Source organism: Lepisosteus platostomus, chromosome 4, assembly GCF_059453375.1.
Source record: "Lepisosteus platostomus isolate fLepPlt1 chromosome 4, fLepPlt1.hap1, whole genome shotgun sequence".
Classification (NCBI taxonomy): domain Eukaryota; kingdom Metazoa; phylum Chordata; class Actinopteri; order Semionotiformes; family Lepisosteidae; genus Lepisosteus; species Lepisosteus platostomus.
In genome coordinates, this window is record NC_142614.1 from 66,545,883 (window position 1) to 66,563,210 (window position 17,328).

Consider the following 17,328-nt stretch of genomic DNA (forward strand, 5'->3'; position numbering starts at 1 on the left):
TATTTTATTAACATTTATTATACAAGAATGTGAATAATAATCAGTTTATTATTTTTGAACATTAACTTTGTGCTTCAAAATGTGATACTACCTTATTTCTTAATTGCTTATTATGGCATGACTATTTACCATTCACAGATATTAAATTAATTATAGTGGTCATGGAACAAAGGTTTATTTTAAAAGAACTGATGCATTTTCCACCTTTAAGACAGAAGTCTTGATCTAAGGAGAGTGTCATTGGTCATTGCCCTATAAGGAAACATTACAGACTCCTGTATTCAATATCTGAAGGAGTGAAAATGCTTTATTTTTGCTTCATTTTGTTCTCGACTTTAGCTTATGATCTATTTTCTACTTTTTCCTGATCAAGATCTCACATTTAGGCAGTCGAATTAAATATCTTTCTCTCTTCGTTTTTAATTTGGAGTACTTCACAACAGAACAACAAACTATATATAATTAAATAAATATTTACATATAACCTCTTATACAGTATGTATACTGCTGCATTTCTATTTACAAATCAAATGTATTAAAAATGTAACGTTAAGACTCACGTGGTTTCTTAAGTTACATGTAGTTATACAGTATGCGTTTCTAATTTGTAGGTTTTTAAAAAATGTCTCAAACTCATTGGACACATACTGTATGTGTATCTGTTTGTTTAGACAAATGTGTAATTGTCTGTCAAATGTTCCGTGTTGACTTATTTATTTTCTAACAAGATGAACTCAAGGCTGGTGTATTGTTGTTGGTATTTTTGTGATATTGTATTGTGGAATAACAGGTACTGTAGCTTTAGGGAGTACTGTAATCGCTGGGCAGTGGATTGGAGTGACATGAAATTTCAGACCAGTTCAAGCGCCAACTTTAATTAGCTCAACAAATCTGTGAACCATGCTTCAAAATAATGGCTTGATTAAATTCCATAAAGTCTTCAGCTGAGCTGCAAAATGAGAACGAAAAGCATCTATAGTATTAGGGTTAGGAACCTGAAACCCTTGAAAACATTTTTATTTTTATGAACACAAATGAAAAGGCTGCTTTTAATAACAAGTGCTTTGACTGTCATTCAGACAAAACAATAATTGAAATCTCTACCTTAAGGCTTTACCACCATAAATATCAATATCAATACCTATTCCTAATTTATTATAATAAAAACAATATATTCTTCAAGGGGAAATGTAATGTATTCATACTCCTCGTTTATACACTGACAATATTATTTTAAATAAATATCAACTTGAATTTGACAGTATATGCATAATATTACAAGGTCACGTCTGCTGGTCATCTGGAAATTTTCAACACTTTTAAGTTCACTGTAATTGGGACTGTTACCTATCTAGATATGAATGCAACTGCACACCTCAATAGCCCCTTTATTAAGTACAGTATGTGCAGCCATACTGGTGCTGTCTAAGTTAAGGGTCACTAATTAGTATACAGTATACATTTTTAAGATCCCTAGTATACAATAATTATTACTCATCTGTATAACTTAATATTTATGCTGTATGTCCAGTGTCAGTACTCTACAAGTGCTGTGATTGCACTATGTAACTCTTTGTTCATCTGCTTGTGAATAATTATACTATTAGCTGTAAGTCTTTTTAGATAGGGTTTTATTTAAATTCTGTGCTAACTTACACTAAAGAGGACGTAGTCTTCCCCCTATAATACAGACAGACCTTCTCAAATAATTCTACTGTAAGTCAACTTTCAGTCTCAAAGTACAAAACAAATACTTCCACTAACTGAAAAAGTTAATGGAACTTTTAAATAAAATCTTTTTAGAGAGAATACATTATAAGCTGCCGAGCCTTTTTTCCGCCTGATAGCAAAAACTTCTCAAGCAGTTATTCCAGGTTTGACACCATTTCAGAGTCAGAGGAGATACGGATCTCAACCCTATACTCCTCAGGCATTCGAAGAGCCAAGCTCCCCTGCCATTCGGCAGTTTTCTTTGTGTTTTTTTTAAGTTTCGCTTTCAAGGTCAAAGCACAATCACTCTTCCATTCCCTTCTTCACTTTTCCATTTTGAGCAACTATGACTGTATCTATAAATATACTCCACAGGGCCTAGTCCTGCAAAACTGTCTTGCTTGGTGATCTTTCCATCTGAACCAAACATTCCATATTTAACTTAATTGTAAAATCAATGCTGGGTGTTTATGAGTGCAGTGTATTTTTTTTTTCTGTTATTATAACAAGTGTGCATGTGTATCACATGACACTTGAGCTTACGCTCTTGGGCAGTCCTAATGACGTTGCCCATAGAAGGGTGTTCATTCTGAACAATGTGACCTTTGAAAGTGCATCATTTACTGTAAGGGCGGTGAAGTGTTCAGGATAGGGCTGGCATCAGACGTCTATAGTAACACAACTTAATTGTATCTTTGTACGTGACCCACAACATGCAAGTAGTTGACAAATAGATCTGTTAATTGTTGCTTTACAGTATATCCCTACAGTATATCACACAAGGAAGTGTGCTTTTTAAATAGTTATGCTACACCTTAATCTATGAAGTTAGTCTGCAAAAATCTGTGATGTAATGCAATTCATCTTTGTATTCATATTATTTAACTTTTAATATATTTTTTTCCTTTTTTTATAGCTGTTGTAAGTGCTATACCAGTGCCAACTTTAGAGAGTGCCCAGTACCCAGGGATCCTGCCTTCACCTACCTGTGGGTACCCCCATCCCCAGTTCACCCTGCGGTCTGTGCCATTCCCAGCACTCTCCGTTGAACGCAGCTTTGCATCAGGTAAAGACTAACACAGAATCCTGTTCTTTCTGTTTCTTTCCCTCAGACAGTCTGCCATCCTGTGAAATACAGTAAATCATCAAAGAACATTGCATGCACACTTAGTGGAGGAATCTTCCATATTAAAATAAACACAGTCATATCCATAAAGGTGTTCACAAAATAATCGCACTATGTTTTTTAAAAGAAAATCAGCTGCTAATGCAATTTGTAACTAATCAATAGAATACTTAGTAATCTAGGGGCTGTTTAGAATTATTAGCATTTAAATTGCATAGTTCCCATTTTATTCACAAAACAGTGTGTCTGTCTTTGAAATATTAAAAAAGTGCTTAATGCTTTGAAATCTGAAATCCATTCTTCTGATAGCAGGTTTTTTGCAACATAAATAATGTAAAATAAGTACTCAGCAGTTTTTCTATTTAGTATTATGAAAATCATGATTGCTCTGAGTATTGTCCATAACAAAGAGAAACAAAAGTACTGAGGTACAAGTTTATTCATCAAGAAGGTATTAGAGTTACCTTGTTTCATATCAGTCCTGGGAAAATTCATCTAAACACGAAAAGAAATCAAGAGTAGGCAGTTATCCATAGGTTTGAACACATTTGCGGTTTTAAATTGCAATTGCAATTGGAATTTTTATACAAACAAAATGAATGAACAGAAATGTAAATAGGAACCATTTACAGAGTGGTTCACACTCTGAAAAAATTACTGAGTCATTTATATTTCTAATACTGTATTTTTGAATCGGGCTTAGGGACAGCTGTTCAGGTGGTTTGTTGATCTTGGTTTCAGCCCGAATATTGTACATTTCTTTTACAGGATTACAGGTAAAATGAAAGCTCACAATTAAAAGCATCACTTTCATTTTATTGAACGGATTAACTAATGACTGGAGTTTACTACAGTGTCTCATAGCAACTGCATTCCCAAACTTGTAAATATTTTCAGCATATTGTTCATTAAAACACCCCTGAAGCACCTTCAACATCCATGAGTTTCCCTCTTAATTATGGATGAAAACATCATACACTCATATCAAGTCCATTTCATTAGATGGTTTTTTTTTTTTGCTTGGTTTTGATTTTCTCTCTTTTTTTTAAAGTTAAGCTTATCTCCAGATGTAATTACAGTAGCTTAAACAGTGTCCCAAGTAGGTTGAATTTTGTTGTATTTGCCTCATTATATTACTTTATCTCTAGGTACAGTGCTGAGAAAAACAAAGTATTTGAATCCCAATATAAGTATAAAAACATATGTTTCTCAGCATTAAAATGTTTTCTGTGGAGTATGAAGTAAAAACCATCATTAGTAATAATGATCTTTATTATCACTAGTAGTAATAATCGGCAGAGTTGAAATAATATGCAATACCCTTGTTTACAAAGCACAAGTAAGGGGATAACTAGAAGTTTGTGGTTAAATAATTGGGTAACTAGTAACAGGTAAACAAGGACTAAGTATGGATAGACCTGTCTTATGTAATGGTCAGAAACTTTCTAAGTTTGATCTTCACTATACAGGTGAGTGGAAGCGCATCATGCCACACTCTAAAGAGATTTCAGAGGACCTCAGAAAGAGAGTAGTTGATGCTCATCAGTCTGGAGAGGGTTACAAAACCAGTTCTAAGCATCTGAGGCTCTATCTAACCACTATTAGATAGATAGACAGTGGATAATATTCAGGACCATTGATGACAACACCCAGCAACATCAAAAGAGTCTAGAGGCCTCTGGTGCTGCAGATAATGTCAGTGTTCATGCCTCAACCATCAGGAAAATACTCCAGAGAACATTCTTCATGGGTGTGTTTTCAGGGAAGGAAAGCCAGGAAGAAAGCTTTGCTCTCTCAGTACATAAATGCTGTACATAAAAGTTTGCCAAAGTGCACCTGGGTGATCCACAAGACTACTGGAAGATTTTTCTCTGGAGACACTAGTTAAAACTTGAACTTTAAGGACTCAATGAGAAACATTGTCTACTTTCCAGCAGACATACCTGATCATAAAGCATAATGGGGGCTGTATCTTGGCTGCTCTCCTACCTCACCATCAAGATGACTTTCCATTGTGGCCAGAAACATAAATTCAACAAATTTTATTTGTTCAACAAATAATTCATAATTCAACTAAATTTATTTCTTGAAGGTGTCTGACAAAACATCCCATCTTACATGGGCTAAGACATGGACTGTGAATCCACTTTGTTTAGAATGATTTGAAAACTGAATTTACATTTCAGCAGGACACTGACACAAAGCACAAAGCCAAAGCTACACTGGAGTTGATTTTAATTGAAAATCTGTTGCAAGAGTTGAAAGGTGCTTTCCAATGATACCCAACAAACTTGACAAAGCTTGAGCAAGTCTGCAAAGAATGGACAACGATGGCTGCCATAGGTGCTTCCACCAAGTATTGACAGAGGGAGGGTGAATGCTTGTGCAATAAATCAGTATTACATTTATAATATCCTGTGCTGTAGGCTGTACCTGTAGGCTTGTGGTTCCCTATGTTGCCCCTTAAATTACAGTGAACAAATGCCTTTTTTTTGTAGCAATGGCTGAGGGCTCTGCACCACACTCCCAGCAGCAGACTCTACTTGCACCCACACAGTCAGAACATGCAGGTTCAGAGGAGGTGCCCAGCAGGACCATCCCCACTGCTTGCGTACGGCCCACCCATCCTCTGCGCAGCTTTGCCAACCCACTTCTGCCTCCTCCAATGAGCACCATAGAGCCCAAAGTCCCTTACACACCACTCCTCCCTCAAACAGGTAAGGCTGCTTTGAAACAGGGCCTCTATTGTCTAGGTTATGACACAGCAGATGAAATAAAATGTATTCCTTATTGGCCGTTTCATCACAAGAAAGACTCTGAATTATTGCTAAAAATTACCTTGCCTTATGGTACCCTAATGGCCTCTTCGAATAAAACAACTGTATTCGCATTTTGAAACAGGTATTGTCTGTAAAGAATGTTCAGGTGGCTTGAATTTGTTAAAAATATGCCTTTTGCTTTTGCATGCCTCATATATGCTACTGTACTACTCTTCGCTATGATACCATACCATGTCATACCATGCCATCCCATACTATACTAGACTATTCAGTTCTGGAAGGCAACATTAAAGGTTGTTAACTGTAAAAATGTGCATAACAAGTGATGCCTAAAGACATCATGATTGAAAAATGAAAGGAAACTGAATGTGCTTTTTGGTGCAATTTTAAAAAAAAGTTATTCTTAGATCCTACCTGTCTGATTTTATGCTAACTCCAAGTAATAACTTGAATAGTTCTAATTTTCCTTCTAAACCTTTTTCAGTCAAATTTGTTGTAAGTAATTTTTTTTTTAAAGTAGCAATGAAATCTATCAGTAGTTCAGGTGGGTAGCTGCGTCAGCATGCGTAGGCTGCAAAGTAACAAGTAATAGGTTTATTCCATGCTGAAAAGAAGAAGAAAGAAAACACAACGTTTCGGCCGTGGAGCCTTCTTCAGGTGTAAGGACCTCACACCGGACTCTCACACCTGAAGAAGGCTTCATGGCTGAAACGTTATGTTTTCTTTCTTCTTTTTTTCAGCATGGAATAAACCTATTACTTGATCCTATGAAATCTATCATATTAGATATTTTGGAGGACCAACTGCAGGACCATTTTTTTGTTTGGAAAGAAAAATACAATGTGTTTAGGGTTGAAGTAGAAGATATGATCATAAATCATGTATTTTTAAGGATTAAAAGAAAGTGTAAGTTTTGAAAGTAACCTTTCACAAAAATGTGCAGGAGTGGGCTGAGTACCCAGTAATGTTGTGTTGTATCTTAAAAGTGCTTGCAATTTGCTGATGAGAAGTTGTGACAACATTACATCTTTCGCATAAAACAGCATTTTATTTAAAATAAGATTATTTTTAAGTTGTTTTTCTTAATGCTAATGTACTGTACTTCAGATAACAAAGTCAAATAATTTTTGCCTTGGTTGTCTCTGTGAAATGCTAAGGATTTTTAAAATAAATGCCTTTCTTTATTGGGAGCTTTAAATGTAGCAGAAACAAGAGACCGTAAGATTCTTAGCTCTGATAAAATCCTTCTCTGCACAGTCATTAATTTTTAAAAGGTTGTTGTTCTCATGGTTGACTTTTGTTACATTTGTGTGTAAATGTTATGTTTATATAAGTCATTTACCAATTAAACTAGACCTTTTGGATTCATCACAGTTAGTGCCAAGTAAGATCTGATTGTAGTTGTGTCAACACCAATGATGCATTTAATTTGACATTTGTGTTTCCAATTAACAAAAGCCTTTTGAAATGTCGTAAGCAGTGTTAATCCTGTGGTGCTGAATTGTCCACTGGCTTGTTTCCACTTACTTAAGCCACACATGTTGCATCTAAATGAGATTTTCTAAATAACTGATTAGTTAATGGCATTTTGTCTCTCTTCCTTGGTAATTCAGAATTTGCTTTAATAGTATAACGAACCATGCACAGAATTTATTGGATTCCAATTATTTGTATTAGTATTTAATCATCATCCTTTTTGACGTTATTGACTCTGCACAATCATTAATTGTTGCAAGTCACAAATGTGTTTTTTTTCTGCTTTAATATGTCACCTGAGTTTATGGCCTCCTTGTCCTGTATATGGATATTGTACTCCAATCAAATATCACGCAGGATATTTTTAAAGAATAAATTCATGTGAACTGCAGAATTTAAAATTATAAACCCCGAATGTTACTCTTCAAAGCTTTCTGTGGTGTGTAAGTGCACAATGTGCAGCTGCATGAGTAAACACAACAACCCCATGTGCATTGAATAAAATACCAGAAAGAAACAAGATTTCTAATTCAGAGATAATAAATACATCTCAGTTTTCTAGTAGACAAATCTACTAACTAGTAGAACATTTTCATATAGTCAGAAATTGCAAGTAAAAGAGAGGAGTGTGAACTGAAATCAATATTTCCCAGTTTCTGTCATCTGTTGTACATTCAAATAATTCAGTAATTTATTCTGGATTAGTATAAACTTGATAATAACATGTTTCACTATCACTTTGAGGCACATTGTTTAATGGTTTAAAATGAACCCAACAACCAACCTCAGATTTATGTATTTAAGGATTATATTTTTATGCATAAAATGATATGAGGTATCTGCTCCCTATATGCCTGTCTGTGTACTGATTCTGATAAGTAAATGAATAAAAATAAGTTTCATCAGACCACACTGTCAGATAAACAAGGAAGGGAATTGTTTTAATTAGAAGCTAAAAATATAAGATGAAGTATTGAGCTTGGTCATTCACAGATTTGACATAATACCTATAAGAGGATAGCACATAACTGAATTTCTATTGCAGTGATAATGAGTAATTGTACATGAAGTAAACTGGGATTAAGAAGCGATTTGGGCTCAATGTGTGATTGGAAGGCTAACCCTTTAAGAGGGTCTTTTCCTTGCACATTTAAGCTCCGCATTGTTATGACAATATTTATGTCCTTTTTTTAGCCCACTTTATCTTTGTGGTAATCCTGAATATATCTGAAAATATCCTCCATGCATTAGTGCCTATTCAATCTCACAGAGATCAATAAGTCAGCAGGATGACAAGACTAAAAAGTACTTCATTGTGCTGCAAAATTGAGTTTGATTTTTTTCCCTCTCTCCTGCTATTCTGACTGTAAGGCATTGAATTGTTTCTGCAGTTTTGTGGTGTGAGAGGATACAGAACATGGAAGAAATAAATAAGTAGGGGGGCTCAGTCAATGAATTTGGTGAATGCAAGAAGAATAACAAAATAGTTAGGTTTCCGTAAATAAGAAAGAAAACATTCTCTTAAGATGACATAGATGTTTGATCTCTAACAAGGGTTTGAAGAACTTTAACTATCTAGCTAAAACAAAGCTACAAAGCTTACAAAAGCTAAAAGCTAGCTACAAAGCTGCTATTCCCTCTGTGTCCCGTCTGTGAGTTCGACCAGTTTCCCTAAAGTCATGTACATCATTTACACTGAACCCAATATGCACAGGTGACAATCAAATTGCTTCTACGATAGTTAACTAATAGACACGACTGTGAGTGCATTGCAGTGTTTACTCAGGTGTTGCACAGCATGTCCTTCTGGTCTGGTGCCACTCATCACTTTTCAATAAATACGCTGAGCGGTTACACCCAGATGAAGACTGGATGCAGAGAGCATAAATTGATGGAATCGTTGCAAACTACAGTGCAGTCATTGTAGTACAGCACTAACGATCCCCAGTATTGAAAAGTTTTAATCAGCATTCATGAAAAAAAGACAAATGCAAAATGCCATGTGCTATTTCATTAATTTTCTCTGCAAGTTCAATCAGGTTTCATTCCTGCCTCTGTTCATTTACCTTTGTACCACAAACACACCACAAGACCCTTTTGTCAGAGCAATGGGGGCACTCACAGAAGGTAGAGAAAAGATCCTGTATGTGGATAATTGTAGACATCTATTGATTATGGTTTGTCATAGTGAGTATAGTATACTATATATCGTAGTATAAACATTGTGAGTATAAACAGAGTGAGTATAAATATTCTTACGAAATTAAGTTTATTCTTACAGTATGTTTGACTCATCATTTGCAAATAAGTTACGTACAAGCAAATTCAATTGTCATGTATCATATTGGCCACATGGAGCATTCAAATTAGGTATCCACCTATCAGAACCTGGTGTGAACTTTAAATTCCACCATTAGCTGAGTACAAGCATGAAAAAAGTCACGAGGAGTCCCGCCAAAGTCATTGCACATGGATCCCATCCATATTCCAGTGTCTAATGTTCTCAACATTGTTGTGTCTTGAGTCTATGCATGCTCTATAGTTTTCAAATGAAACACAGGGCCAGCATTCATCAGAAGTCACTGCTGAAGTCTGGTCTAATCTTGGTGGATTGATTTACTGAATTGAATAATGAAGCTTTACACTGCAGTGCCACTGCTAACAGCATGTCTAATATGTATTCCCAGTCTCTTTCTAAGCCATGGGATCATTACAGCTTGTAATAAATTCAAGTCTATATGCCTTTTCGGTGCATTCAACTGTCACCTTTGCATTTGAAAATTCATCAGCGCACGTTTCTTGCTACTGTTTGACACTTCTGTCATTTTATAATCAGATGAGCTCTAATATTGTCTGCAGGCATAATAACTATTCTCATAATATCATAATATTATGATCAAAACTATTAACTGGTTGCATAGATAATAATTAATTAGACCAATGTGTTATATTTACTCTGCTATAAAGACTTTAGTATACAGTAATTTAAATCTGTTTTGAGACACTGGAAGCCTATCACTTATCACACTTTTTGATATGAAAAGCCAAAGCGCTGTGCTTTTTTTGTAAGGCAGGAACAACTTTATTTTCTGCCAAGATGAGAAGTAGTAATATTAATAGCAAATAAACAGGCTTCTACTTGTTTTTGTAGCATCACACATTAACTTCAGAAAGTGGAGGTGCAGTAAGATCACCTGTGAGTTACCTGAATATCACGGTTGACATGATGGACATTTGTATTCAGTTTCAGATATTTGGATATTTTATATCTTCTGTTGTTTTCTAAGTACATTTTGCTAAATGGGGTATCTTTTCTCTAAAACAAAAGAAAGAGAAAGAGAAATAGTAATATTGTAAAGCCTGAGTGAGCCACAATCTTTTATGAAAGCTGGAAATACTAGCTGTTATAGTTTTAGAATAAAAAAAATAAAACCTTTCCATCATGTGCTTCTCTACTGCAAATTCCAAGCATTATACTTAGAAATACAGATTGCCTGGAGAAAATTCAAAGCAGACGAAACGTTCTTCATGTTAAGGACAATAATAAACCAACTGTATGGACGCAGGAGAACTAAACATCACCACTTTACAGTGTTTTTATTGCTAGACCTTTACAGAACCCCAGAATGTTGTTCATTTTCAATCCCATTCTTTCTTTGTTTCTTTATCCCAGAACCCAAAAGCCATCCATTCAGAGTCAGATCCCTTTTCAACTCATCTGATAAGGGGTATTTCAAGACGAAAAGCGCTCTGTGACCTGCTTAGCCAGACATTGTCCGAGCCATCATAAACAGGCAGAAAAGGAGACGTCTAGAGTTATTTTTTTATTTTATTCTAAAAGATTTAGCTCCCTGAATCAATAGATATCATCTGGCAAGGAAATCCGTGACGGGCTTAAGCCGGCCCAAGGTACAGTTCAATCCTGCAGGAATTATCTGCTTTGAATCTGGGATTTTATTGGCGGTGCACATAAAACTTTGTTTTTTTTAAATGCCAAGGTGGCAGTTCTTCACTTATCTGCAAACCAACACATTTGCATTTTACATTTTTAATTATCTTGACTAAATAAAAAAGGCCTTAACTCTGTTCCAACCTTCAATTGCCAGCTAAGTATACAGTAGCACTGTCCCTAGTAGGAGGGTTGTAAATCCACTTTTCTGCAAATATACTTCTATAAATCTGGATTCTGATAACACTGGCAGACAGGAGTTTGCTTTCAGTGTAGGTTTCTGTGAAGAAATAAGAACATTTCTCATAAAATACTGTATTTACTCTCACAGTACACTTGAGCAATTTGTAAACCCGAAACTATTGTTTTTAACATTGTGTTTGAATTATCTGAGGAGGGTATCTGTACTACTGTACTTAATTTTGAGTGTTGTCCTATACAGTATATACCTTTTGATATAAGAAGACTATAGAGCAAGTATTTCTGCTTCACTGAGTTGCAGGGTGATATGGCTGGCCAGCAGCCATATCACCCTGCAACTCACAACTGGAAACCCACTGAAGCTAAGCAGGTGTGAGCCTGGTCAGTACCTGGATGAGAGACCTCCTGGGAAAAACTAAGGTTGCTGCTGGAAGAGGTGTTAGTGGGGCCAGCAGGGGGCGCTCACCCTGCAGTCCATGTGGGTCCTAATGCCCCAGTATAGTGACGGGGACACTATACTGTAAACAGGCGCCGTCCTTCGGATGAGACGTAAAACCGAGGTCCTGACTCTCTGTGGTCATAAAAAAAATCCCAGGGCGTTTCTCGAAAAGAGTAGGGGTGTAACCCCAGCGTCCTGGCCCTGGCCCAAATTTCCCGTTGGCCCTTACCAATCATGGCCTCCTAATAATCCCCCTCTATGAATTGGCTACATTACTCTGCTCTCCTCCCCACTGATATCTGATGTGTGGTGAGCGTTCTGGCGCACTATGGCTGCCGTCACATCATCCAGGTGGATGCTGCACATTGGTGGTGGTAGAGGGGAGTCCCCATTACCTGTAAAGCGCTTTGAGTGGAGTGTCCAGAAAAGAGCTATATAAGTGTAAGCAATTATTATTATTATTATTATTATTATTACTGTACAGATGTTCAGATATTCAAGCCAAAATAAAGAAATTAAAAATAAAGAAATCATTTACAGTTACATTTTCTTTTCAAAATGTGAGCCGTTATTTATTCCTTTTGTCCAAATATGCATTGTAAATAGGAAGGTGAAAATTCTTCATACAAATGGAATGTGCACAGCCATCACAAATAAATTTCTAACAAAGTGCGAAAAAATGCTTTTGTTTTTAGAAATATTGAAAATTATTTATGTAACTAATCTAACATTTCAATCAAATTTTCTTTTTCTGTCATGACGAATGAAAAACCGTAGCATCATCTGTAGAGTTACATGTCTCAAACTGGCGCTCAAACCAGGTCTCCCCAGTTAAAACCAGATGCCCACCTGTTCGAATTGTTCTGGAGAGGGCCCTGGTAGCAGGGTTAACTACAGACTGGGGCAGTGCGGTGGCTCTGTGGCTAAGGCTCTAGGCTTGTGACTGGAAGGTTGCCGCTTTGTATCCTGTGGCTAGTAGAGGAATCCTACTCTGTTGGGCCACTGATCAAGGCCCTTAACTCCCACCTGCTCCAGGGGTGCTGTACAATGGCTGACCCTTTGCTTTGACCCCAAGCTTCTCGCCCTGTCTGTGTGTCTCATGGAGAGCAAGTTGGGGTACATACAGTAATGTGAAAAGACAAATTCCTAATATAAGAAATTGTATATGGCCAATAAAGTAATCTTATCTTATCAGCTATGGCCTCTGGGAGAAGCTTGGTAGTTTGTCAGCATCCCATTAGATGCAGCTCATTTACTAGATATCTATTTTTTTCTTTTAAGTACAGTATTTTGTCATGAGCCCTATTCCTATGCAGTCAACATAAAAGGTATTAATACATCAAAGGGACCAAATGAGTTTGATAAGCCAAATGCTTCCCTTCTGTTTCCAAGTCTTCTTTTGTTCTTATGTATTTATGTTCTGTTGGAAATTACTTTACATTTATTTAATTAAAAACACTGTTTATTTGAGTTCATGCTTTATTTTAGATAAAGGCGAAAAGACATTAGTTTGCAAACACTTTACCTATTTAAATTATCCTTTACAAAGTTATTCTTCTGCCTATCTAATAAAACATTTGAATAATTTTCAACTTCAAAGTGGGAGCTAAAGGTAACAATGATACCAGAAAATCAAAGACGACTGTAAATTCAAGCAGACAAAACGAAATACCACACTCAAAATGCTAACCTGCCTTTCACAGTTGTGTGCAGTAAAACATAATGATAAGGTGGAAAGGACCAAGACATACATGTATAGTACCGATAGGAAGTTAAAACTTCCAGCTGGGTGGACCGGTGGCACTGTGGCTAAGGATCTGCACCTGTGGCTAGAAGGTTGCTGGTTAAAATCCTGTGGCCAGCAGAGGAATCCTACTCTGTTGGGCCCCTGAGCAGGGCCCTTAACCCCCACTGCTCCAGGGGGACTGTACAATGGCTAAACCTGTGCTGGCTGACATTGACCATACAGTGACAAATCTGAAGTGAGTAATTAAAAGCAGTAGCAATATGGGAAAAGTATAGTATGCTTTTTGCCCTGGCCTCCATTCTGTCTTCCTTTAGTTTGCTGCAAGGCATTTTTGTGGACATTAAATAGATCCTTGACTAATGTATAAAGTAAGACTTTGTTTTAAAGGGCATCATGGGCCTCACAAGTTCTGGGTTTAATTCGGACCTTGGATATCTTTCTACATGAACGAAAAACATTCAAAATACTACTGCTCATCTTAGAGTGTGGGATAATTGTTTTCCCAATACCTCAGTGAAGTGCTAAACTCCCTCAACACCTACATGTCCTGTGTGCTCTTAAAAAAAAACAATATTATTATTATTATCCTGGCATCCCATCTACCTCTTCCCTCTCTGGTCTACTGTGCACCCAAAGATTTTGGGATAGGCTCTGTCTTCCTGTGACCCTTACTATGATACGCAGCTTGCTGCTAATGGATGAATTGATGAGTTTGAAAATAGCACCATAACACGGGAATTTCTGAGTGTGAGTGGGACATCTATAAAGTGAGTATCCCAGTAGTAAGGTAGATGACAGCACATCCTCCAATTGTTAACCTTTTTTTTCCAAGTGGGATTTACTGTACAGTACCTCATAAAAATGTACTGTTATTGTTAGATAATTCTTTTTTCCCCTTTCCTATGACATAGTCCATGAAGGATCACCTGTTTTAGTGGAGTAAAACATACCTATAGTTTTTGAGAAAGGGTTGCGGAATATTTAAAGGTGTATATCATGTGTCCTTTATGTCTTCCACATCTGCATTCTGTTTTTTATAGAATATTACATTCTATACAAAGACAGTTTAGTTGTAAGATTATTGTATTCCAAGCATGAATCACAGATTATGGCCAAAATCATTTTTTCTTCATGAAGAAAACAGAAACACAATAATTTAGAAAGTCATTTGTTCAATCTTATTTTATGTATAATTAGTTTCTATCTTTCTTTTAAGTGATAAAACTAAGAAGGGTGAACTTGAACTTTATTGCCCTATATAACTGGTACATGGAATGGAACGGTAATGGAATTCTTACAGAAAGTCTTTTGATTGTTAAAAAAAGTGTAAAACACAAAGTGCAGACAGTGCATCAAGACAATATACAAACAGTAGACAATGTACAGGTAAACAGTTTGAATGTAAACAATGCAGACATGTAAACAATGACTGCAGATGTGCAATAAATAGAATCACAATGAGGTAGATTGTGTAGGTGTGGTCCGAGGGGCATGGCCAAATGTGTTCGCCAATCGCACTGCTTGTGGATAGAAGCTATTGATGAATCTGGTGGTAAGTGTCCGTATGCTCTTGTATCTCTTGCCTGAGGGCAGTGGGGTGAAGAGCTCATGCCCGGGGTGGTGACTGTCCTCTGTGATGGCCAGAATTCTACCATGGCAGTGGTCCTCATAGAGCTGTTTAATCTCTGTGAGACCACAGCTGATGAGCAACAGGGCAATTCATTGTAGTCACAACAAATTATGTGAGGGTCTTTTGACTTCTGGGATGGGAGATGGAAAAAAGATGTATAATTCGAGTAATACTTCTTTTGAGATTGAATTGTAGCCTGCCATGTTTATTTGCTCTTGAGCAGGGGGATGGACAGAAAAGGGAATTAAGTGTGTTCCATTAATGGAAGAAGATAAAGCAAAACAGAAGTAAACTCGTAAAATACTCATTCTGTAGTCTTACAGTATAAAGTAAGGAACCTGCTCTGTCTCCATGCAACTTCGATGAGACTGGTGTTTGCTGCTGAGAAAATATTGTTAACGTTACAGAACAGATCTTACCGTTATATAAGATGCCAGTTTCTGTGGTTTAACTACAAAAGTTTCAAAAGTATGATTTTAGCTTCCCGTTGTCATGCTATTACTGTATGTTTGTTCTTTCTCACATGGCAAATGGCAGCTCCCCTACTGTAGATGCTAATGGAGACTAGCCATATACTGTATAGTCTATTGGCTAGCTGGTAGCTGTTGAGAGCAGGGAGCGTATTATATCTAATCAACTCAGGATTACAATGGGTATTTAGAGTTGTTTGGTAGCAGAAGCAGTGCAAACAGTGGGTGACATGTGTAATTAAGCTGGAGCAGCAAGCTGCAGCAGGTGTTAATAGTATAGAAATGGCTCTATTGCCCTGATTGTAGGGATACTGTAGGTGACATGCAGTTTTTTTTTATTTTCAGTATTTTTAATGTGCATTTATAGTTGAACAACCAAGAATTAATTATATCTGAATTTTTAGACATCTGAAATCTAAGACATCGCCAATATCACTAACAGCTATAGAGATTAGTGTTTTTTCATAATGAACTCACATCTTGCAAAGCATTGAATTAATCATGTTATACTGTAGGTGTTAAAGAGTCGGCAGTAAAGCCGTGTACAGTATCAGCTGTCTGAAAGAATAATATTGCATCAGTTCATGTGCTGGACACACTTTATAAAGCCCTCTCACTTTATAGGATTACAATAGTATTATTCTGTTGGACAGCAGGGGCTCTTGTCTGGCTAGACGCAATGAGAATTCTATGCTTTATAGAATTGCAGGTTCAGTGAGCCACAGCAGGCATTCATGATATGAAACCTGAGGGAAGCAAAGCCTGTTATTTGGAAGAGCTTTCCCCTTTTCCTGTGGTGTTTGTCTGTCTAGCAGGTGCCACACCTGCCAGTGTTAAATTATGCAGATAATATACAACCCAGGTGTCTAATGAAGATTCTGAGTGATGCTTCCTTGAATCATTAGGTCCATACTGCTCTCTGCTGTCCCCGCTGTCCTTCAGTCACCACTCTATCATACCATTGTTTGCTGTGCATGCTCTAAGACAGGATTTTCTGTAGGAATTCTTTTTGCTATTCATAAAGCAAATCTCAATGTGTGCCCATAAATAAGATTAATAAAGCACCACACTCTGAGAATAAATATGCTATAGATTTATTACAGAAACAGAATCATTAAAGCTCTGCAATGTTTGTGCCATTTAAAAAAAACTGTCAAAATATAAATGACATGTATACAATACAGCCAGAAAAACAATAAATTCATGCCAAGGAACAAGTAAGGGTTTATTCCATGCTGAAAAGAGAAGAAAGAAAACAACGTTTCGGCTGTGGAGCCTTCTTCGGGTGAGCCTTTGCAGCCTACGCATGCTGACGCAGCTACCCACCGGAATAGATTCATTCATACTAGTAACTGGGGATTATGATTTGTCGTTCACAGGAGCCAGTCTCCCCAAGGCTCAAGTCAAGACAGCATCTCTGGGTCTCGCCGGAAAAGCAAGGTCGCCACTCCTTCCAGTGTCTGTGCCCACCGCCCCTGAGGTCACTGAAGAGGGAAACAAACAGCCTGAGGACCCAGCCAGTGTAAGTGATCTCCATCTACAACGCATAGTGAAAAGTTTGTTCTGTGTGTACATAATGATGTTCTCTGGATTGTAGATGAGCTTAATATCACTCTCATCCTGTAGATTTAAAATCACCGTTGTGCTGTATCTATCGGTTCTTATACAGCGAGCCCGTATGACAGGCAAACCAAAAAAATGTCCTCTGGTTTTTAATGAGCTTCAGAAGATCCAAAGAAGGTGATAACACGCTGTTGCTGCTTAGGTACAGTAATTAAGATCTAAAGAAAGAGGATGAAT

The 17,328-nt window shown here is 36.9% G+C and overlaps 1 protein-coding gene across 2 annotated transcripts in view; it reads left to right on the plus strand.

Moving 5' to 3' along the window:
- dcc (DCC netrin 1 receptor) overlaps positions 1-17,328 on the plus strand; it is a 377,917-nt gene that overhangs the window by 350,748 nt on the left and 9,841 nt on the right. For both annotated transcript variants that reach the window (XM_088630328.1, XM_088630329.1), the window contains exons 26-28: positions 2,627-2,776; positions 5,335-5,553; positions 16,908-17,050. In XM_088630328.1, coding sequence (XP_088486454.1) covers positions 2,627-2,776; positions 5,335-5,553; positions 16,908-17,050 — 512 coding nt within the window. The remainder of the gene's footprint in view (positions 1-2,626; positions 2,777-5,334; positions 5,554-16,907; positions 17,051-17,328) is intronic.